Consider the following 23,836-nt stretch of genomic DNA (forward strand, 5'->3'; position numbering starts at 1 on the left):
CCCTAACATGGAAATAAATCGTTTCTTGACCAATGTCCACATAACTTATTTTCCTCCTCTACGTGGGAGGAATGTTTCCTAAAAGTCGGACCACACCTATTTTGTTTGACCCCGTATTTAAGAGAGGATTTGTGTTTGGAGAATTAGTCTTAAAATAAAGTATGTAAACAGTATATTTTATATCGTCAGGCTCGCTTTCTATGTTGTGATGGAAACAATGACGCTGCGGGTGATATTTCAACTCTGATGTCAATTTAATCTCTATGCTCTACCGCATGAGTTACATTTGTGTGATCCCTGCTCTCCTAACAAAGGCAACGGTGATTATTGCCGAGAGCTCGAATAACTACCGCGGCAAATGTTTTGAGAACTATTCGTGCAAAACAAATACTGCTTCACATTCACAAATAATTTTGCTTATGAATCCTATAAATGTCAGACGTTGCTGCACAGTATCCACGGTGGGGGCGGTGGGGCGAATCGTGCCAACGCTGAGAGCGGCAGGTTTTTGGTGGTGACAAATTTAAATTTTAATGTGGTTCCAAAAAGATGAGCTGAACAAGACAATGAATGTTTTACGTAGACAAAGAAATGTCAGACAAATTTAGAAATGCAAATCATTCATAAACTGTTGTGTCTTACAGAAAATTTTCTACGAAACTGCGAAACAGATGAAAAATTAAGCACTTGAATGGTCTCCTGGGGTGCAGCTTTCAAAATAGCAAACCTTGCTCGTGGCAGCGTTGTCAATTCAGTTTCCAGTATGCGCCTACGCAACACTTTAAATGAACCTGTGTCAGCTAGGAAGCCCCTACAGAAGCGAAAAACTTTATAAAAAATAAATAAAGATAAAGGTCAATATGTGATGGCCTAACAATTAATGTACAGCAGTCTTGAACACGTATAGCAGTATCGCTGAGAAACATGCTTTGTAATAAATGAATAATGAGTAAACCTTGCACTGTAAATGTTGTGCTTTTGTTTCACTGACTGGTGCTCCATACTTGGCTCTGATTTTAAAAGCGCACAAGTAAGTGTGAAATGTGGAAATAAGAGGTCATGGATTAATGATTGTGTAAGAAATGTTGACTATCTCCGAGATCATTGAAAGGGGGGAGGGGAGGATGGAGCTAGATATTTTCGCACGAGACGGCAAAATGTCTGGAGCCGGCCCTAACAATATCTTCTGCGTTTGGAGTACAAAAAAGCTCCTGTTTGATTACGTAAAGAGGTGTGTAATTTGTTGATACAGTAGGCTGTCACGAAGCGTGAATGTGTGCACACGCCACTTACGTCGCCGTGGTGGACCTCGTGCAAGGTGAGCGTCTTGGAGGAGCCGCCACTGCTGCTCATGACGTCGCCGTTGCTGTTGGCGTACTCGCGGCTGTTGCGGTGATGGTTCATGAGCATCGCGTTGCCGATGCGCGAGTGCAGCTGCTTCTCCTGCCGGTTGGCCTCGCGGAAGATGGCCAGGTACGTGAAGATCATGATGGTGCACGGGATCCAGAAGGAGATCAGCGACGACACGACCACGTACCACTTGTTCACTTTGAACTCGCAGAGGTCGGGGTTCTCCTCGCGGAACCTCTGGTTTTCGAACGTCGTGTACCAGCCCATGAAAATGGGAAGAAAGGATATGATAGCCGGGGACAACCAAGTGCCGACCAGCATGAAAGCGACGACGCGCTTCGTCATGTTGATGGGGTACTTGAGCGGCTTCACGATGGCCCAGTAGCGGTCGACGCTGATACAGCACAGGTGAAGGATGGACGCCGTGGAGAAGTAGACGTCCAGCGAGTTCCACACGTCACACATGAAGAAGCCAAACAGCCAGCGCTCGTTGATCTGCACGCTCATGTTGAACGGCATGACGACCATGGCGACTAGCAGGTCGGCGAACGCGAGCGACACGACGAAGTAGTTGGTGATAATGCGCAGTTTGCGGTGCCTCATGACGCTCACGATGACCAAGAGGTTGCCGAGGATGGCGGCGACTATGATGCACGCCATGGCGGTGCCCTTGAGCGCCAGGATGAGTACTGACGACCAGTGTTGCTCTGGTGCTTCGTAGGCGGCCAATACGCCCGTGGCGTTGCCGTCGGAGACGGCCGCGGCGGCGCCGCCCGTCACGTTGGGGCTGAGCGGCGCGGGCGCTGTCAGGTTCTCGACGGGCGTCGGCAGGGTGACCGTCAGCGACGCCACGGCCGACGCCGCCGCCGCCACGCTGCTGTAGTCCATCGCCGAAGACGCCGGCGAGGCAGCCGCGGTCTGCTCGGACGCGGCTACCGTGGGGGTGGGGGACGGCGCCGCCTGTTAGCGACGGCTGCCTTCACTCGTCTTCATCGACACTTTACTCCTGCAATGATAAATCACATGAAAAATGTTAATGTTTTACATGCAAGAGTATGGAGCATGAAAAATATGACAAACAATAAGAAATGTTGTGCGGTTTCTGCATTTCACAAAATTGTAATAAACGTCTGCTATAATGGTGGTTCATGAGCACAGAGTTGCCAATGCGCGAGTACAGCTGCTTCTCCTGCCGGTTGGCCTCGCGGAAGATGGCCAGGAACATTCGGAATATTCTTTCTAATGCACTACCGTTGTTCGCTATAAGCTATCTAATTCGACGTATCGAGACACCTGTTAGCGGACACGAACATGCTGTGTCTCCGTCCTTCGGCTTTATGACGGCTTGAGCTTTACTTAGAACACTTTCAATTAGGTGTCTGGATATCTGTGGAGGATTGGAAATCCATTCTCCCTCGAAGGCGGGAACCAAAGAACGTAATGAAGCTGGGCGCTGGGGTCTGGAGCCAGGTCAGCATTCTGATTCATCCCAAAAATTTTCAATTGGTTTCAAGCAGGGGATCTAGGTTGTTGTTGTTGTTGTTGTTGTGGTCTTCAGTCCAGAGACTGGTTTGATGCAGCTCTCCATGCTACTGTATCCTGTGCAAGCTTCTTCATCTCCCAGTACCTACTGCAGCCTACATCCTTCTGAATCTGCTTAGTGTATTCATCTCTTGGTCTCCCTCTACGATTTTTACCCTCTACGCTGCCCTCCAATGCTAAATTTCTGATCCCTTGATGCCTCAGAACATGTCCTACCAACCGATCCCTTCTTCTAGTCAAGTTGTGCCACAAGTTCCTCTTCTTCCCAATTCTATTCAATACCTCCTCATTAGTTACGCGAACTAACAATCTAATCTTCAGCATTCTTCTGTAGCACCACATTTCGAAACTTCTATTCTCTTCTTGTCCAAACTATTTATCGTCCACGTTTCACTTCCATACATGGCTACACTCCATACAAATACTTTCAGAAACAACTTCCTGACATTTACATCTTTACTCGATGTTATCAAATTTTTCTTCTTCAGAAACGTTTTCCTTGCCATTGCCAGTCTACATTTTATATCCTCTCTACTTCTACCATCATCAGTTATTTTGCTCCCCAAATAGCAAAACTTCTTTTCTACGTTAAGTGTCTCACTTCCTAATCTAATTCCCTCAGCATCACCCGACTTAATTCGACTACATTCCATTATACTCGTTATGCTTTTGTTGATGTTCATCTTATACCCTCCTTTCAATACACTGTCCATTCCGTTCAGCTGCTCTTCCAAGTTCTTTGCTGTCCTTGACAGAATTACAATGTCATCGGCGAACCTCGAAGTTTTTATTTCTTCTCCATGGATTTTAATACCTCCTCCGAACTTTTCTTTTGTTTCCTTTATTGCGTGCTCAATATACAGATTGAATAACATCGGGGAAAGGCTACAACCCTGTCTCACTTCCTTCATAACCACTGCTTCCCTTTCATGCCCCTCGACTCTTATAACTGCCATCTGCTTTCTGTACATATTGTAAACAGCCTTTCGCTCCCCGTATTTTAGCCCTGCCACCTTCAGAATATGAAAGAGAGTATTCCAGTCAACATTGTCAAAAGCTTTCTCTAAGTCTACAAATGCTAGAAACGTAGGTTTGCCTTTCCTTAATCTTTCTTCTAAGAGAAGTCGTAGGGTCAGTATTGCCTCACGTGTTCCAACATTTCTACGGAATCCAAACTGATCTTCCCCGAGGTCGACTTCTATCAGTTTTTCCATTCGTCTGTAAAGAATTCGCGTTAGTATTTTGCAGCTGTGACTTATTAAACTTATAGTTCGGAAATTTTTACATCTGTCAACACCTGCTTTCTTTGGAATTGGTATTAGTATATTCTTCCTGAAGTCTGAGGATATTTTGGTCTCATACACCTTGCTTACCACATGGTAGAGTTTTGTCAGGACTGGCTCTCCTGGGATCTGGGTAGTCCACTCTAATTCAGGAATGTTATTGTCCACGAATATTTCCTCATAGATGCTGCTTTACGACAGAATATAATTTCATGCTTATACCAACAGTAACCATTTCCGAACTGTTCCTCTACTGTATACGGTGCACAGTGCTGTAAAATCTGTTCATGTCCTTCCAAATTTAGCGTCTTCTTTAGCGCAATCAACGGACCACACCGCATCTCGAAAATCACTCCCATATAGTAATACTGACTCTTCCATAACTCACTGTTGGCACTTCATAAGATGGCAAATAACTTTCTCCAGACATTTTCACAATCCAGACCCTTCCAACGGACTGCCACAGGGTCTAGCATGACAATTTTATTTATCTTCTTCTAATCCCAATTTTGCATACGTTTTTACTTTCCAGTCATCCACTGCGCGGTAGTGTCGCTCTTTACGTCGCTTCAAAGTCACTGAACACTGAGTGCAGAAATTTGGCTGATGAAGAGCTATTCGATCATGGTGCCTCATTCTTTTTAACTCCCTTGGCACAGTTCAAATGGCTCTAAGCACTATGGGACTTAACTTCTGAGGTCATCAGTCCCCTAGAACATAGAACTACTTATCTGACATCTCCTTACCAGCAACAGGTCCCAGGTTCAGACTAGTCAATTCCCTAAAAAACACGCTCAGAGCGTCGTTGCGCGAAAGTGGTAGGGAGACACGATATAGAACAACAGACACCACGCAGAATGTTAGAAAATGGCGACCCTGTCAGGATGGTAAAATACCATGATTGAAGGTCGACCACATGCCTAGCTAGGTCAGAAAAATATCCTGTTAAAAAATTCTCGTAATAAAAAAAATTTTGTTTGAAAGTCATAAATAGTTGAAAACAGTAGCTGCAGCGATAGATAGTGCGACATTCTAGCAGAGACAATAGCATAATTAAGTTATGAATTTTAAAAATTGTTAGAATTAAGTTTTCTCCACAATGCAAGCGCACAGGTGGCGGATACATCGTTGACAAGTTGGTTCTGACCCAACAAGTAAGTGAATAGATTGTCAGTCTTGGGTATAATAAGTGTCAACTCGTGTGTGCAAAAAGTTTATGAAACGCGTGAGATCGTATGAGCGCATGTTGACTAGAAGTAGGGCTCGTGAATTGCTTTTAAAACAGAAAATAAGGGATTCGGAAAGATTAGCAATGGCAAATCGAGACCTTGACCGAATTGAGGTAGAGACCCAGCATGAAAATGGACAGAAAATAGAGGGCAGTACAACAGACGATGCAGTATCGCGAGAAATAGGACATATAACGCACCATAACGATGATAATGTACGTCAAGGCATAGAAAACGTAAGTCAGCATACGACAGAGGAGCAGGAAAGTAGAGAGACAGTCGATGAGGATTCTAACTTGCGTCTTGAATACGTAGAACCCATAGTACAAGTAATCAGAGCTCCCTCACCACAGAGTACAAGGAATGCGAGCAGAAACGTGTCACAGCACAGTTCAATGCAATCGGTTGCGAACCAACACTTGTGCGAAAACACAGAGCGTAGGACGTCGGAAGAAAACGCAATAGGACCCACCAATCTGGCAGAATTATTACAACAAATTACGGAAACCATGACAAGGCAAAATAAAGACATAGCGAACCAAATTCAAATTCAGTATGCAGAAACCACGAGACAAATGCGTGAGATTAATGAACAAAAAAAAAAAAAAAAAATCAGTTACACCTACGTCATATTGAAGACGAGGAAAGAATCTCGAGAAGTGATAGGAAACTTAATAACAGGTCACAATCAATTGACAACAGACATTGACAAGGTACAAATGGACGTACAAACATTGCGTAATGACATTCAGGACGAGATCAAAACATTACGTAACAGCACCCAGGGAGAAGTCAAGAAACTAGAGAAACAGATAAACGAAATTACTAGACAAGCAGCAGGTACAGCGCGTGAAGTTGTTGAAAACAGTGTGTTACACAAACGTATCACAAAAGCAGCGCTGAAAAGATATGATAACCGCATAGTCAAAATAGAAGCGCAAACGAAGCGACAATTTCAGAAATTGCGAACAGAGTTGGTGCAAACCATTGAAGAGCGTACTCAACAGGGTCGAACAAGCACAGAATCTGCAACCACATCCGTATCTGTAACAGCACCGGAAAAACAAGCAATTAACGAAGATATTACGCATTTGCGATTCCAATCACAGGCGGAAAGTGACATACGTGAAATCAGACAGCCTGCACAGCAACAAACACGTTTCAAAATTCTTGATGAACAAACGGCATCACAAACACATGCGGAACCACAAAAGTATGTTTCAAGACAGTCTGGATCGTGCAATGAAGCGGCAAGGTTAGCCAGACAAAATACAAATCCAATACCTGGCAATGGAAAGCCAGGTCGCGAAGAGTACAGTGCAATGCATTGAGCTACACGTTCACAACCGATGGAAGAAAATTATTGCGTACCACTCCAACGATACTACGCAAGGGTAGGCGAAAGTTACAGTGGACAATATCCAATGGATCTACCACAACCGGAACGACGGGAGAAATGATCGGAAACAAAAGTAGCGAAGAATCGCGAATTTCATATGGAACTATGAAGAAGTACGACAACGATCATTTCCACACAGTCAGAAAATTTCAACACTTTCGAGAAGGAAACTCATTACATCCACGAATTTTTATTGATCAATTCCGAGTAGGATTACCAGAACACTGGACGCTAGCACACACTTTAGACTTTATATGTGCACACATGTCAGGAACAGTCGCAGAAACCATGCGAATGTTGCAGCGACATGCCGATCGTACGATGATTTCAGAGAGAAGTTTCTCTCACGATATTGGTCCAGCGAAGCACAGAACAGAGTGAAGTACGAATTATTACAGAACCCATATTTTGAAAATTCAGGAGAGAAGAGTCCCGTGAAATTTTTCAAATTAATGGCAAAGAAAAATCAATGCTTAGATGTACCATACAGTGACGGAGAGTTGATTAAATTATGCGCGATGAAGCTACCATTGAAATACCAGCAATCATAAGTAGGTCGCGGAGGCAATGACGTCGAAGCATTTAAAGGTATTCTAAGGGAACTAGAGTTCATATTTTCGGAAGATGACGCAAGAAAAAGACGAAGCGCACGTGAAAACGAAAGCAAAAAGCAGTGGGATCCACAAGACACAGCACGAAGAAACAAAAATTACGAACCATGTGATAACTTCGCACCAAGAAACGACAATAGATTTCAACAAAGAACCGGTTATGGATTTAGAAGAGAATATGGCAATAACTATAATTCACCCAGGAACGACAACCGTAACGGGTACTGGAGAACCAATAGACCGACAAATTATCAACAAAGAAACCACTATCAACAATACAGATAGAAGAGGTGGAGGTAAGACCACCAAACCACGATAAACGTTCGAATTGACAGCTGAGCGCCCATGCCAAAGGGAATGACGCACCGACCCAGGACAATTGCAGCACCTTGAACAGAGAAGTAAAAATCTTCTCACGAGAAGAGAAGAAGGAAGAAACAAATCCGCAGAGACCAGATGAAAACGAAGACAAGAAAATAACAATATCGTGTTGGGACGAAATTAATTCGGAGAATATTGACGAGGAAGATGAATTACCAGAGGCATGCACAACGAATGTAGGAAGAAAAGACGAAGTAATGAGTATTGCAGAGCTATTTGAGATGGAAACCAGGGAAAGCGAATTCAATGAGGATAATGCGCAGTCGACAGAAGTTGAAAATAAGTTACGAGTGGGCACACAACCCAACGTATATAATGAAGGAAGTTATGAAGCGATAATTAGAGCATTTAGATGCGGTTATGTGGAAGTGCGACGAAGAATGAGAAGATAGACGAGGATGAGGAAAAAGTAGAGGATGTTGAAGAAAGCGTAAATGAAGGAAGAAGTAGAGAAGAGGAAATAAATGAGAGAGAAGTAGCAGTCGAGGCTTATCCTACAGAAAGTTCGAATTCACAAGGGAAATTTCTAAAAAGACTCATGTATGATTCAGTGGAGGATTCGTTGATGCAAGAAGAAAAAGAACAGGCCATGGTAAAGCATATCCCAGTCAATATTGTAATTGATAGCGGAAGTGAACTGACTGCGATCTCAGAAAATTTATTCATGCAGTGTAATGCCAATGAGGAACAGTCAGTTCTGAAAACATGTAAGATTAAAGTAAGAGGTCCTATTATAAACAATGCTGCGGAAGTTACGAGACAAACAAGGTTAACTCTTTCGTGTCAAGGTCAAAAGATCGAAGCCAACTTCGTGATTATACCTAAACTAACTGTAGATTTGATTATAGGTGCAGATTTTTTAAATGAGAGACGAGCGATAATAGATATGGGGAAAGGTAGCGTAACATTCGGGAATGTCACACTTCTCTTTGAGCAAAAGCTAAAATTAGAAGAAATACCAGTTATGAACAAACAATTAAGAATGACGCGAGATAAAGAGGATGAAGAATTAGAATGTTATGCACAAAAGGGGGAATCGTCTCAACTCATGTTAGATGTCCATAAAGAAATCGACGAAAAATTGCAAGAAGTTCAAGGTATTTCGGAACACAGTAAAAGAGAATTAGAGGGTATTTTACGAGATAAAGCAGAGGTATTTTTGCCTAAGACTGGCAGTATTAAACACTTTCAGTACAATTTGAAGTAAAACAGCACAAACCATTTAGAGTGCCACCCTATACAATCCCATTAAGCTACAGGAATAAAGTATTCCAGGAGATATCTAAAATGTTAGATGACGATATTATTGAACCAGCTACCTCCACATATAACAGCCCGCTCCATATTGTACAAAAACGAGATGGGAGCATCAGGTAAGTGCTTGATTCCAGACAGATCAACACAATCATAATCACTGAGACAGGTCGCCCAGAAAACTTAGAGGAATTGATACAAAACTTCCACGGTGCTAAGATATTTTCATCAATTGATTTACGGAGAAGTTTCTGCCAAATAGAATGGACTCCAGAATGTAGAAAATTTACAGCATTTATCGTATTCGGTAGATGTTACCAATTTAAACGATTGCCATTTGGTTTAAACATATCATCAGCAGCGTTTATTAGGGGATTTAATACTATACTCAGTCCTGAAATTTTACAAAAAATTACTTGTTATGTTGATGGTGTGATTATAGCAGAACCCTCTTTGGAACATCACAACGACACATTAAATCAGTTTTTACAGATCATGAAAGAGCATGGGGTCACAGTAAATATAACAAAATCCAAATTTGGAAGGCGAGAGGTCAGATTTCTAGGAGACATAATTTCAGAGAAAGGGGTAATGCCCGACCCAGAAAAACTAACGGCAATCAAAGAATTCTGTACTCCATATAATAAGAAAACTCTCAGAGGATTTCTAGGTCTCACTGGATTCTATAAAAAATTTATTTGGATCGACTCTCTCGCAGCACCACGCCTATGTGCACTGACTGGAAAAAACACGCCATGGGTATGCGATCAACAAGCCAATGAAAAATTTTTAAAAGAGAAAAACGAACTAACAACAGCACCGATTTTAGCACATCCTGATCTAACACAAAATTTTTGTATGGCCACTGATATCGCGAAAACAGATTTAGGAGTTGTTTTATTCCAAGAATACGAACAGGTAGGGCTAAGATCATATAGAACAATTGCATTTGCCAGCCGGGTACTCACAAAAAGCGAGAAAAACTATTCAGTCACGGAGCTGGAAGCATTGGCCATTGTATGGGGCTTCCAACGTTTTCGATACTTCCTATTCGGAAGAAAAACAAAAGTATACACTGACCACAAAGCATTAGAATTTCCGTTATCCGCCAAACTAACTCATGGGAGGTTAGCCAGATGGATGTTAATACTACAAGAAGTTGACTTCACTATTAGACACATACCAGGACCAGCGAATGTATTAACAGATGCTTTATCACGATGTCCACAGGGTGCATCCAATAACATAGGTTTGGAAGCAGCAGAAGACCAGTTTACAATGTACAATATGAAACAAGTACCTTCCGAAAACTACATTACGACAGCATTGAAAAACATAGGCAAAGAACAGGACAAGGATCCCGAAATACTAGGAATCAAACACAAGTGGAGAAGTAAGGATTTTCCACACATTCGACAGCACTATCTCATAAAAAACAATGTTTTATTTTTTAGACGAAATGTTGCAACGAATGAATGGTTAATTTATATCCCAGATGAACTAATTAATAAGTACATATGGTATACACATTTAAGTATGGCCACTTTGGAAAAAAGAAATGCTTTTTTAAAAATAAAACAAACAAGCCATTTTCCTAATATGGAAAGACGAATTAGAACAGTATTAGTCAAATGCAAAAAATGTATGAGGGCTAAATACGTCACTTTCCAAACCAAACCACCTATGTTTCCAATAATCCCTAAAAGATTAAAACAAATAACTGCAACAGATTTGATGGGGCCCCTCCCATGCACAAAAAATGGATATATTTTCATATTTGTCGTTTTGGAACTTACTTCTAAATATGTTACCTTGACACCATTAAAACGGGCAACAGGTCTTTCTATAAGTAAAGCATTTAGACAAGATTTTCTCAGACAAGTAGGTCGAGTGGAACGAATAATTTCGGATGATGGCCCACAATATAAATCAGTGCAATGGCAGAACACATTAAAACAACACAAAATAAAACCCATCCAAATATCTAAGTACAAACCTAGCGTAAATCCAGCAGAACGATCTATGAAGGACAGAGGCACTTTATGCCGATTATATGCAGGCAAAAGACACAACACTTATGATATATACCTTAAAGATTTTCAAGAAGTAATAAATGAAATGCCACATAGCGCTACACTACTACCTCCAGTTACTGTACTTAAAAATATTGAACCCCCAATCATAACCAGAGAAAATGTTAGATTTCCTATTGTACCACGTAGACAGCACAAACAAGTCATAGCAACAGCACTCTCCAACAAAGGCAGCTATTAAAAGAAAAGAAAGAGGAGATAGAACAGCAATTAAAAGAACATTCTCAGTAGGCCAGGAAGTACTTGTAAAAACACACCATCTCTCCAGCAAACAGAAACACAAAATACATAAGTTTTACGCTGCATGCAAAGGACCTGTCACAATTAGCCGAACTGCTCATGATAATGCTGTGGAACTAATGAACCCAAGAAGAGGCAAAACCTTAGGACTTCACCATGTGAGCCATATCAAAAAGTCTGAAGATTAATTTCATTACTGGTAAATACTCAGCACAATATTTCAAGATTATGTTGCAGATAAGATCGTCAGGAGAAAGAAGAATGAAGAGAGAGGAAGGTGGGAAAAAGAAAGTAGTTTCAATAAAAACAAAAACAAAAATAACACCAATAGTACCATAGATTAAGGTGAAGGGATAAAGCGTAGATAGTCTAACAGCATGAAATACTAAAATACTATACACCACGACACTACACAAAAATAAAAAACGAATTTGAGGATTCTCGTAGACGTTAAGACTCAAAATATTTTAGAACTGTGACATGGAAAGGGCGCCAAAAATTGTAAAGCTTTTAAGAAGGCATAAAACAATGTAGGTACTAGACATATGTTAGATGATTATAACTAAAACTTTTTGTAAGAACCATTGTAAGAACTCCAACAAGGACGCGATGCAACGACTCACAAGTTGCAATGCGAGAAGTATCAAGAAAGGAAAGGACATAATTAGCAAGACATGAATCCTACAAGGCAGAACCATCGAGAGAAGGGAAAGGACAGCGAGACCAACAGAAGGCCCTTGTAGCTGAAGTGGGCAGTAAATAAATCTGCTGCCAAGCTGAACCACAGGGTGGCGGAACCCTGCTGGGACAGAACACGGAACCACACAGTGGCGGAACCCTGCAGAGACACGACAGGACACTGAATGCCAGAAGGGTCTCCAAACGCCCCGACTCAGTGGAGCAAGCAAAAAACGGCGCGACGAGAAAACCGCCTGGGCAAGCCACCACTGGCAAAAAAAAAAAGTGTAAAAGTCACACTACTGCTATTAAACAGCACACTGATGCACGAAACTGAAGAAAACTTCCACAAAGTAAAAATGACATGCCCAAACAATTTATCAAACTGTTACTAAGAGGAGAACTTCAAAGCGACTAGTTATCAATAAATATTTCCATATCCTGCCCAAAGAAGAACCGAGAAGCAAGTAAGAAGCAGAGAAAAAGCAGGAAGAACAGAAGTTGAAGATTTGCAAGATTGAGACCAAGAAAGAAGATGGGTGAGGAATAGACGACATACTTTCCCAAATCCCTATCCTATTGTAAACTAGTCGTCTGCAAAGTATTACAACGAAAAACGACCGCTTTCAGCGACACATAACGATGACTTTCATGCACACAAAGCCAGTAAACCACGAGATTCTGCACTCACAGCTCCATTCCAATATGGGACCTCCACAACAGCAACACACACTTGCAAAGCCAACAAGGAATGACGAACGAAGCTGTACATCAAATACTTGCCCACATCCATCTCGCTCAAGTCCATCACCTTCGTGCAAAAAACATTCGCCAACCTCATGCTTAAACATTCATTGGATTGTGTGAATGTGTGAAATCAAATTATGTGATGTAAGAATTGTGCAAAAGAAACGTATGAAAAACTAAATAAGTTAAGCACACCAGACAGCTAATAAACTACAAAATAACTTAAGTAAAAAATAGACTATCGATAAAAATAAGTCATTAGTTCTGAAATGGACAGTATATAAAGAACAAAAGTGAGGCATAATAAACACTAAAACTATATGCCACTTACTTTATCCTCATAAAAATAAAAGAATAATTATATTTTATTTATTTTCTCCTTATAAAAACAAAGAATAAAAAATTATCTTGTTGGATGTTTTCCCTTTTTTTTAACATTTGTACGATTTGTTAGGATAATATCTCAATACTTGTGTATGTATATGTCTGTGTCAAAGCAATTCTTGGAAATAATTCTTATTTGTTAGTGTAACAATGTTGAAATGAGTGTCTAGTGATATTTAGAAAATGTGTTAGGAATGGATTTTACTTAATTACTACATTTATAAAAACAATGTTTCTAAGAAAATCGATGTGAAAGACTCCTCACTTTCGGTAACAAACTTCTTAAAAAACAAACTTCACAATTAAATAAAGAAAGAAAATAATTAAAAACTAATAATTATAATAGAATAAAAATATTCTTCCCTTGTCAATATAAACATATTTTTGATAATAATGTGGAAGAATATAAAAACATAAATTAGTAATATAAACTAGCATAGAACAGAATAACGTGGCTGAACAGTAGGCAACAAAATTTAGATAACGGAATAATTTTTGACTGGCTTAGACAACGATTCAATGATTGCCTAACTTCAGTACAAAAATTAAGTTCGAAGGGTGGTGATATGTAAGGTGTCAGGCAAATCCAACACCTTCCATCAAAACCCTGACATGATAAGCAAATCCAGTAGTATGTCACATAGCTCCGAATAAATCGTGACATTAAATTAACCAAAGTAATACGAGTAACGAGTGAGCAAATGGAATACCACAGACTAACACAAGAATGCCTAAATGCATGTCATACCTTCCCACTGTGAGACAGACGCAGTTCCGAGGGGAGAAACGAGAACAGAAGCTGAGAGCAGAACCGTGTTAAGCTGGAAGGCCCTACGATGAGGGACAGACACCCACGTCGCCAGCTAACCGCTAGGACCACCCCCCAGACCATGTTAAAAGATAGAGCCCTCCAGAAGAACAGTATAGATCTTATGATAACACTAAAAGGACCACCCCAGCTGCAAGTTTTAGCGTGAGACTTTTTCGCGTCTGTGTTATGTTGAAAACTTTAAAAACATTGCCCCACCACAAAAAGTATAACGTTTCTCATTGGATAGACAGAATTTTTGTAGGCGGAGCTTAAGGTTAACATTGAGTCCCTGATTGGTCAGATGAAAACACAGCCAGACAGTTTTTTAAACCAACTTCGGTAAATTGTAGTAAGGAGAAGTTTGGAGAGAGTTGCTTCCGAGATGGCGAGGTGAGTGCGAGGTGAGTGCTGCCCGCCGCCCCCTGACGAACACCGACAAGGTAATGAACGCACAAGATGCCGCATAACAGCGCATAAAGCTTCACTCAGAACTGCAGAAGTCTCATCTGTTACACCCCCTTTTTACGTAATACTAGTGTCGATCATCAATTGAAGCTCATGCTATTCACATTTGCTATGTAAGTTAAAATCTGAAACGCGATGATTTTTCTGTTATATAGTTATTGAGAAGCCACATCAGCCACTGTAATTTACGACAAGTTAGATAAGTAATTAAAGATAATTGAGGGTCACTGTAGTCCATATTGATAGTTTTCTCTTTTGTGAAACTTAATTTAAACCTAGATTATAGATGTGATATGGCATTGGTCATCCTTTGATCCATTGTAGAGCTTGGAAACCCATTCAGGGAATATTCGTTCACATTTTTGTTGAACGCAGTTGGTTTTTACCATCCTGTATTAAAACATTTCCTTTTATCAATAGTGCAATTTATAAACAATGTTTCGTGAGTAGAATAAAATTACCAATGGTAAACTTAACTGCTTTTTCGACGTTATTTTACCAACTAACTAAAAATAGGAAAGCCTTCACTTTGGTTAATTTAATGTCACTATTTATTCGGAGCTATGTGACATACTACTGGATTTGCTTATCATGTCAGGGTTTTCATGGAAGGTGTTGGATTTGCCTGACACCTTACACTTAAACCTAACTAACCTAAGGACATCACACACATCCATGCCCGAGGCAGGATTCGAGCCTGCGACCATAGCGGTCGCTCAGTTCCAGACTGTGTCGCCTAGAACCGCTCGGCCTCTCCGGCCGGCCCTTGGCACAGTCATTGTGCTAGCTGAACTGCTGGTAGCACACTGAAAATCACGGCTGATTCCTTTCGCACATTTCTTGTGACTGCTGGCAGCCACTATCGCTACGCTCGGTGGTCCCAGTTCGTCAGTACATGAGGTCTGTTCGGTCGCGGTGTAGCTGTGGTTGTTCCTTCGCTCTTCTACTTCAGTCACATCATCAACAGTCGAGTTGGCCACCTTCTAAAGGTTTGATACATCCCTGATGAGTTTGTCAGGTGTGAACGAATGTCTAATCCACGTTCGAAGTCAATGTGCTCTCCTGACCCAACGGTTCTGCTATTACTGCTTCTCTGCCGACAATACAGTGTACTCTTCGCCTCTTTTTACTGTGGCAGGTCTGCCTTCCGTGACATCTAGTGGTCAATTCGGCGTTACATAGGGCTGCCTGGATACTTTTCAACAGATTGCGGATTGGTCACACATTTGTACACATGCAATTACATATGCACTAAAATGGTCTCACATTGCAACAAGTGACGGCTAAGAGACGTATGTGTGTTTATTTGTCTACAAAGTATATCATTATTAACAGAAGCTAAAAGATATCATGAAACAAGGATTCTTAAACGAAATCAACTTTGAATGTTTGGTTACTAGCTGTAACTTACTTCAGTACGAAGTATTATCATAATTAGCGTCAATGTATCTGAAATGGGAACTTTCCTATTATTTCAACAAGTAATTTGGCTTGAATTTTTGTCCATTCCCCTTGGTTGGAAAATGTGCTACTTACGTGATAGGGAATCGCCACATTCTGCCGCTGATGTAAGACAACCTGCAATGCGCCAACTGGCTAAAGTGATTTAGTCTCCAGGATCACCTGACCACATTCTGCCTTGGGTCATCTCAAAAGTGAAGTATCCAGCTGCCCCGTTGATACTGTCAAAGAACTCGAGTAATGAACTGAATCATAGCTCATTAAAGAGACGAGTAAAGTAATTCACATACATGCGAGGACTACACATGAAACACTTGTGCTAACAGAAAAAGCTGACAGAAAAAGTCCACAATAGTATGTAACGCCCTAAAGTAGTATTGTGTTTCTTGTTATAGTACGGTATGGGTGAAATTTGAGCCCGATTACATGAGGAGTTACACAGACACATGTCTACTAACAGGGGCAATACTTTATTAATTTTTTATAGATGTAGATTTACATAGAATCTCTCAGGAGGAATAGTCAGTATTCAGGCATATGACAGGAACAACCATTCGAAGCAAAAAGTGTACTAAACACGAGCTCTAAAATGTGTATGTTACGATCTATGAGCAATACTTCGTCATCCATACAATGACACAAGTTTCTTCTAATGAATGCTCTTTGTTTTCCATATTTTGAGTGAAGATATTATGGACAAAAACAAGAAGAAATCGCAAAATAAATCATGGTTCCAAAATGGATACTGTAAGAGCTATGATCCCTTATTGAGTAGAAAAGATGTGTTTCACAATAGCAAAGATGAACAACGGCTCCTAGCTCTGAAGGTACGCACGTTAGAGCTCATTTGCACTAAATAATTTTTTCTTATTTTGGTCCACGATGCCATCTGTCAAAATATGGAAAGTAAAGAGCTTTCAGTGGAAGAGATCGGTTTCACAATATCGACGTTGAAACGCTTACGACTCTTAAGGTGTGCATCTTTGGCACCATATTCACTAGATGGTTCAAATGGCTCTGAGCACTATGCGACTTAACTTCTGAGGTCATCAGTCGCCTAGAACTTAGAACTAATTAAACCTAAGGACATCACACACATCCATGCCCGAGGCAGGATTCGAACCTGCGATCATAGCGGTCGCTCGGTTCCAGACTGTAGCGCCTAGAACCGCACGGCCACTCCGGCCCCCTATTCACTAGACTTTTATGCTTCGAATCATCGTTCGTACCGTATCCCTGAATATTGGTCATATATATATATATGTATGGTGTCACTCCTAAGAGTCCTCAGGCGCATTTCCTCTGGAGTTTGGGCGCACATTTCCAATCTTGTATTTGCATTGTGTAACAGGAGTCAGCCCCAACGAAGACTGTTCCTCACATCTTTCATGCGACGCCCATTGTCGACGGAAGGCGTCGCTTTGTTTCCCGTTACAGACGAAATGATATTTAAAGCTAAATTTTACGTGTGCATTCGATAGAGTGGTCCCAAATAAATCTAGTGGGATGTTTGTTTTAGCGATATCTCAGCACGGACAATAAGGCGCGAAGAAAAAATATCGCACTAAACTAATTTGGGATCCCTCTCTTGAATGGGATTGTAAAATTCCGCTTTAAAAATAATGCATTTTTTGTAATAGAAAACAAACCGTCTCTTTCCCTCGAAACTTGGTGTCGCCTGAATGATATAATGAGCAGCATTTGTTTGGGCTGGCACCAGCTACACTCTGCAGAACCGAAATTGCAAATATATGCGGTGACTCTACATTCGCAGATCTGTGGCTCAGATCTGGAGATTCAATAATTTTTATAGAGACGACTTAGTCAAAGAGACGGCATAATTTATATTTTTCATCAAAAAACCTGCGCAACTGTAGTTCTACATTTCCTATAGCTAAGGCTTATGAAAGTTTTGACCGAGGTGGCAGAATGGTTTAAAGATTAGCCTTGCATTCAGCAGGGATGAGGCTCCAATGACCACCTGGCCAATTTGTGTTTTAAGTGGTTTTCCTAAACCACTTCAGATGAATGCTGGGATGGTTCATTTTGAAACTCTACCACCGCTTTCCTGCCTCATCGTCCACTCTGACAATAATGTACTCTTGAACGACGGAGCTTTAAAACATAATCTTCTTATTGTAGTTCACTTTTCAGTGTGGGACACTCATTCTGTGCATACAATTAAATATTCATTACCAAAAAAAGGTAAAGGGAAACATTTTTCGTGATCCACCTGTATTAACCTCCCAAAAGATATGCACGACGTCACACACCACTAAAACTGTTTTTGTTACTGAGGGATTTTGCAGTCTGCAAAACACTCATTCAATCAGTGCTGTATTGCACGACTTCTTAAGAAATACACATTTACTGTCAAGCATTGTAATCTACCGCGATGCAATGTTAGGAGATAAAATGGTAAATCAGTTGAGGCAGTTAAGCATTTTTGTAGCTCCATCGTAATCTGAGGAAGCTGAATTGTTTTTATAGAGCTGGTATTTAGACGTTAAGTAAACCACAGTCTTAGTTAATATCTTCTGACAAAATAGTAGGCTGTCGCAGTTATACCATATATCTGGCACACGACCAACACTGCAAGTGATACTGTAAACGCTGTGTATACAGGGTGTTACAAAAAGGTACGGCCAAACTTTCAGAAAACATTCCTAACACACAAATAAAGAAAAGATGTTATGTGTGCATGTGTTCGGAAACGCTTAATTTCCATGTCAGAGCCCATTTTAGTTTCGTTAGTATGTATTGTACTTCCTTGATTCACCGCCAGTTGGACCAATTGAAGGAAGGTAATGTTGACTTCGGTTCCTGTGTTGAAATGCGACTCATTGCTCTACAGTACCAGAATCAAGCACATCACGTCGTAGCATCAACAGGTTAGTGTTCATCACGAACGTGGTTTTGCTGTCAGTGCAATGTTTACAAATGCGGAGTTGGCAGATGCCCATTTGATGTATGGATTAGCACGGGGCAATAGCCGTGGCGCGGTACGTTTTTATCGAAACAGATTTCCAGAACGAAGGTGTCCCGACAGGAAGACGTTCGAAGCAATTGATCGGCGTCTTAGGGAGCACGCAACATTCCAGCCTATGAGTGGGGAAGACCTAGAACGACGAGGACACGTGCAATGGACGGGGCAACTCTTCGTGCAGATGACGATAACCCTAATGTCAGCGTCAAAGAAGTTGCTGGTGTGCAAGGTAACGTTGACCACGTCACTTTATGGAGAGTGCTACGGGAGAACCAGTTGTTTCCGTACCATGTACAGCGTGTGCAGGCACTATCAGCAGCTGATTGGCCTCCACGGGTACACTTCTGCGAATGGTTCATCCAACAATGTGTCAATCCTCATTTCAGTGCAAATGTTCTCTTTACGGATGAGGCTTCATTCCAACGTGATCAAATTGTAAATTTTCACAATCAACATATGTGGTCTGACGAGAATCCGCACGCAATTGTGCAATCACGTCATCAACACAGATTTTCTGTGAACGTTTGGGCAGGCATTGTTGGTGATGTCTTGATTGGGCCCCATGTTCTTCCACCTACGCTCAGTGGAGCACGTTATCATGATTTCATACGGGATACTCTACCTGTGCTGCTAGAACATGTGCCTTTACAAGTACGACACAACATGTGGTTCACGCACGATGGAGCTCCTGCACATTTCACTCGAAGTGTTCGTACGCTTCTCAACAACAGATTCGGTGACCGATGGATTGGTAGAGGCGGACCAATTCCATGGCCTCTACGCTCTCCTGACTTTCATTTATTGGGACATTTGAAAGCTCTTGTCTACGCAACCCCGGTACCAAATGTACAGTAGAGACTCTTCGTGTTCGTATTGTGGACGGCTGTGATACAATACGCAATTCTCCAGGGCTGCATCAGTGCATCAGGGATTCCAAGCGACGGAGGGTGGATGCATGTATCCTCCCTAACGGAGGACATTTTGAACATTTCCTGTAACAAAGTGTTTGAAGTCACGCCGGTACGTTCTGTTGCTGTGTGTTTCCATTCCATGATTAATGTGATTTGAAGAGAAGTAATAGAATGAGCTCTAACATGGAAAGTAAGCGTTTCCGGACACATGTCCACACAACATATTTTCTTTCTTTGTGTGTGAGGAATGTTTCCTGAAAGTTTGGCCGTACCTTTTTGTGACACCCTGTATAACAAGAGAGCTCATAAGGGAATTTAGTCACTCCCTGTTTCTTCTGTACCGTGATGGTGTTTTAACTGATATGTTTTCTTCTATTGAACTTACTACAGGAAAATCTGTGATAAATTTTACAACTCCCCCCTCCCCCTTCACCATTTCTAATACGCTGCTTCTCCCATCATTACTAACGAAATTTAAACCTAAGATTGTTCGTAATATTTCCCGTCTCTATGTAACTTACATCATAAGTATCTTTAATTTTAACTGGATTTTCTTTTTGCAGATTACTTATTTAAGCTCAGAAAATTTATTGGAACTAGATGAATTTTTAATAGAAATAAATCTCTGCCGCGTTCACCCTATCATCTAAGCAAATGAACCCCATTATGTATGCAACGCATACGATAGACATATATACCCTAAAACGTCCGTACGTCTCTGCAGCATAACAGCACTCTCCGGAATGCTGTATTGTTAAAGGTGTATGCAGTCTTCATCAAGGACTGAGATAAGCAGTGACTACTTATAAAATTGTGTCGTCATGTTAGGTGGTTCATAGTCAAAAGAAATATTCCTTAAGGAAATCTTCCGCGTAGTCTTGTCTTTCACGCACATCTACGAATTACGATAGGCGCTATGCCGCAGCTGTAGTCGCCACTGGATGACAATACTTAACAAAACCTTTTGGTTTTCATTACCTCGTCATGTGGAGGTGCCATCAGTTATCGCGAAGTTTCTTTGTGATCTGATGTCACATACCGAATTTTAGCTCACTTTCGGAGACGGTAAAGTGCTTGACACAATGGACTCGCATTCCGGCCATCTGGATTTAGATTTTTCGGATTTCCCCTAAATTTTTGAGGCAAATGACAGGATGGTTCTCCGAAAAAGGTGTTGTTGTCTTTCTTAACCAAGTCTCGTCTCTATCTCATCACCGACAGAGCTTTAAATCCTAACCTTCTTTCTTTTCTTCGTACGGTTGTACAATGGCTTCACAACGGAGTGCTTCAGGTTTGATACTGAGTGAAAGTTTCCTTGACAGACAGGACTAAATATTTCCTCTGGTACTCAGCTTCATTCACAGATGAAGATACAAAAATTCATGTTTTAAGAAATGTCCCCAAAACATTCTGAGTAGATATCTGACTTACCAATTATATTAAACTCATTTCCTTCTTTTCGGGTGTGATAAACATCCTAAAATCATTGTTTTACACTGACAACATCTAATTAAAACTATCATATGGGAAATCCAACTGATACTGAGTTTTTTGTACTAATCAGATCGAAGTACGTTGTGCTGCACAGAGAGTCACATAGACTTCCGGGTTTGTTGAAGGAAAAATGATAGATTCACTACAGTTTCTTTACATAAAAGTAACTTTGTGATGTTTGGTGAAACCCTTTCTCCCAAGTAATACAGCTGTTGACTAAAACGTTATCCGACAAAAGAAAACGTTTCACAAATACGCAGTCTAATCTTAGATGACTGCAACTGTCTCGGACTCAGCCATATCTTATATATACACACTTATGGAAAATGTAATATTTATGGTTGGTCTTTGCAGAAAGCGTAAAACGGTTCAATGTGGTTTAAACTCAACTGGGCAACACACATTGCCTCGTGATATGTCGTCATTGTGTACTGGATATTTGAGTAACACGTTAAACGACAGAGAAGCTGAGTGGGGAATCATGTGAAAGGAAAGAGAAATTCGTTTCCATGTCTCCCATTGGCTGTTCACAGCACGCCCTTAACAGGAAGCGCTGGTTACTCGCCTCTGATAGGCTAAAAGTGAAGAACACAGACAGCGGTTTAGCTGAACACCCGGTTCGTGGAATCACTTCAGTTTTGGGAATTGAGTATGTCACTTCAGTCTTCGCATTTAAGTTTAGAAGTTCGTTTTTAGAAGTTCTGTTTGGCTGACATGTACATAGTGCGACAGCGCCTTTTTAGCTATGTCTACTTTTTCGTTTGTGTTTGAGACGCAATGTAGCAGCTCACATTGCACCATGGCAACAAATTATTATGTTACCCCTAAAAATACTAAAAGATCCAGCAAATTTAGAGAATCATCATCACAATCACTTTGGATGTACTGAACGACGACCATGCAAGATATATTACGAATGGGACACAAGTGCACTTAAGAAAAAAAAGAAAGAAACAAAAAGAAAGAAAAGAATGCCGATGTATCATGAAGGAATTTTCCGAACAGGACAGAAATCGGTAGAGTAATGTAAATATACAGGCGAACAAATGACTACATTTTCAGAAAAAATGGAAATGAGCGTATGGCATCGTTGGCCGGGAGGCCCCGTCCGGAGAAGTTCGGCCTCCAAGTGGAAGTCTTATTGAAATGATGATGAGGACAACACAACACCTAGTCCACGAGCGGAGAAAATCTCCAACACGGCCGAGAATCGAACACGGGCCCGCTGCGCACTAGGCAAGCACGTTACTAACCAGCAAAGCAGGCGTACAATTTAAGGAAAAGTCGATGGTTTAACCAAATTGAGCATGTCACTATCGCGTTTGTCCAACTCTGTCCCTTATGCAAGCAGTTATTGGGCTTCACATTGATCGACGTAGTTGTCGGATGTCGTTCTCAGGTATAACGCGATAAGTTCTGTCCGACTGACGAGTTGATCGTTTAAATCCAAAGCTGGGTGGAGTGCCCTGCCCACAAAGCTGCAAACGTTCCCAGTTGTCGGCCCGTATGGTGGGCGACAGTTAGGTTGGTATTCTACCGCTGTCCGGGGCGATCCAGACACATCTTCGCTGGTCATTGGGGCTCATTTCGGCACTGAAGACAATTACACTCCAATCAATGAGACGCCAAGCCGAAAATGTGTCTGGAGACGTCCCGGACAGCGGTGGAATACCAGGCTGTCTGAAACTTTCTGGCAGATTAAAACTGTGTGCCGGACAGAGACTCGAACTCGGAACCTTTGCCTTTCACGGGAAAGTGCTCTACCATCTGAGCTAACCAGCTCCTAGAGGAGCTTCTGTGAAGTTTGGAAATTAGGAGACGAGGTACTGGCAGAATTGAAGCTGTGAGGACGGGTCGTGAATCGTGCTTGGGTAGCTTATGTGGTAGAGCACTTGCCCGAAAAAGGCAATGGTCCCGAATTGGAGTCTCAGTCCGCAACACAGGCAACACAGTTTTAATCTGCCAGAAAGTTTCATATCAGCGCACACTCCGCTGCAGAGCGAAAATCTCATACCAGCCTGTCTGTCGCACGCCATATGGCTCTACAAGGAGTGATGGTCTGGGGTGCCATTTCTTTTCATGGAAGGACGGCTTTGGCTGTCATCCGCTACACTCTTATAACACAGAGGTACGTAGACGACATTCTACGCCACGTTCTGTTACCCTTCATAGCACGACATCGATGGCTTACATTTCAGCAAGGTAATGCCCACCCGCACACGCAAGAGTTTCTGCTGCTTGTGTTCGTCCTTTTCAAACCCTACCTTGGCCAGTAGGTCACTGGATCTCTCTCCATCTGAGAACCTTTGGAGCCTTATGGGCAGGGCCATCCAAATACTTCGGGGTTGATCTGACTCCTCAATTGGACATAACTTGGCACGATATCGCTCAGGAGAACATCCAACAACTCAGTCAATAAATGTCAAGCCAATAACTGCTGTCATAAAGGCCATAGGTCGACCAGCGCGCTACTGAGTTGCTCAATTTGAGAAGCTCGTTCTCTTTGATAAATCATCC

General features: G+C 41.5%; 1 protein-coding gene across 1 annotated transcript in view; it reads right to left on the minus strand.

Annotated features, from left to right (window-relative positions):
- The window catches only part of LOC126475244 (octopamine receptor beta-2R), a 785,384-nt gene that overhangs the window by 34,553 nt on the left and 726,995 nt on the right, over positions 1–23,836 (minus strand). The window contains exon 5 of the mRNA XM_050102934.1: positions 1,294–2,356. Coding sequence (XP_049958891.1) covers positions 1,294–2,238 — 945 coding nt within the window. The 5' untranslated portion in view covers positions 2,239–2,356. The remainder of the gene's footprint in view (positions 1–1,293; positions 2,357–23,836) is intronic.

Source organism: Schistocerca serialis, chromosome 4 (assembly GCF_023864345.2).
Source record: "Schistocerca serialis cubense isolate TAMUIC-IGC-003099 chromosome 4, iqSchSeri2.2, whole genome shotgun sequence".
Classification (NCBI taxonomy): domain Eukaryota; kingdom Metazoa; phylum Arthropoda; class Insecta; order Orthoptera; family Acrididae; genus Schistocerca; species Schistocerca serialis.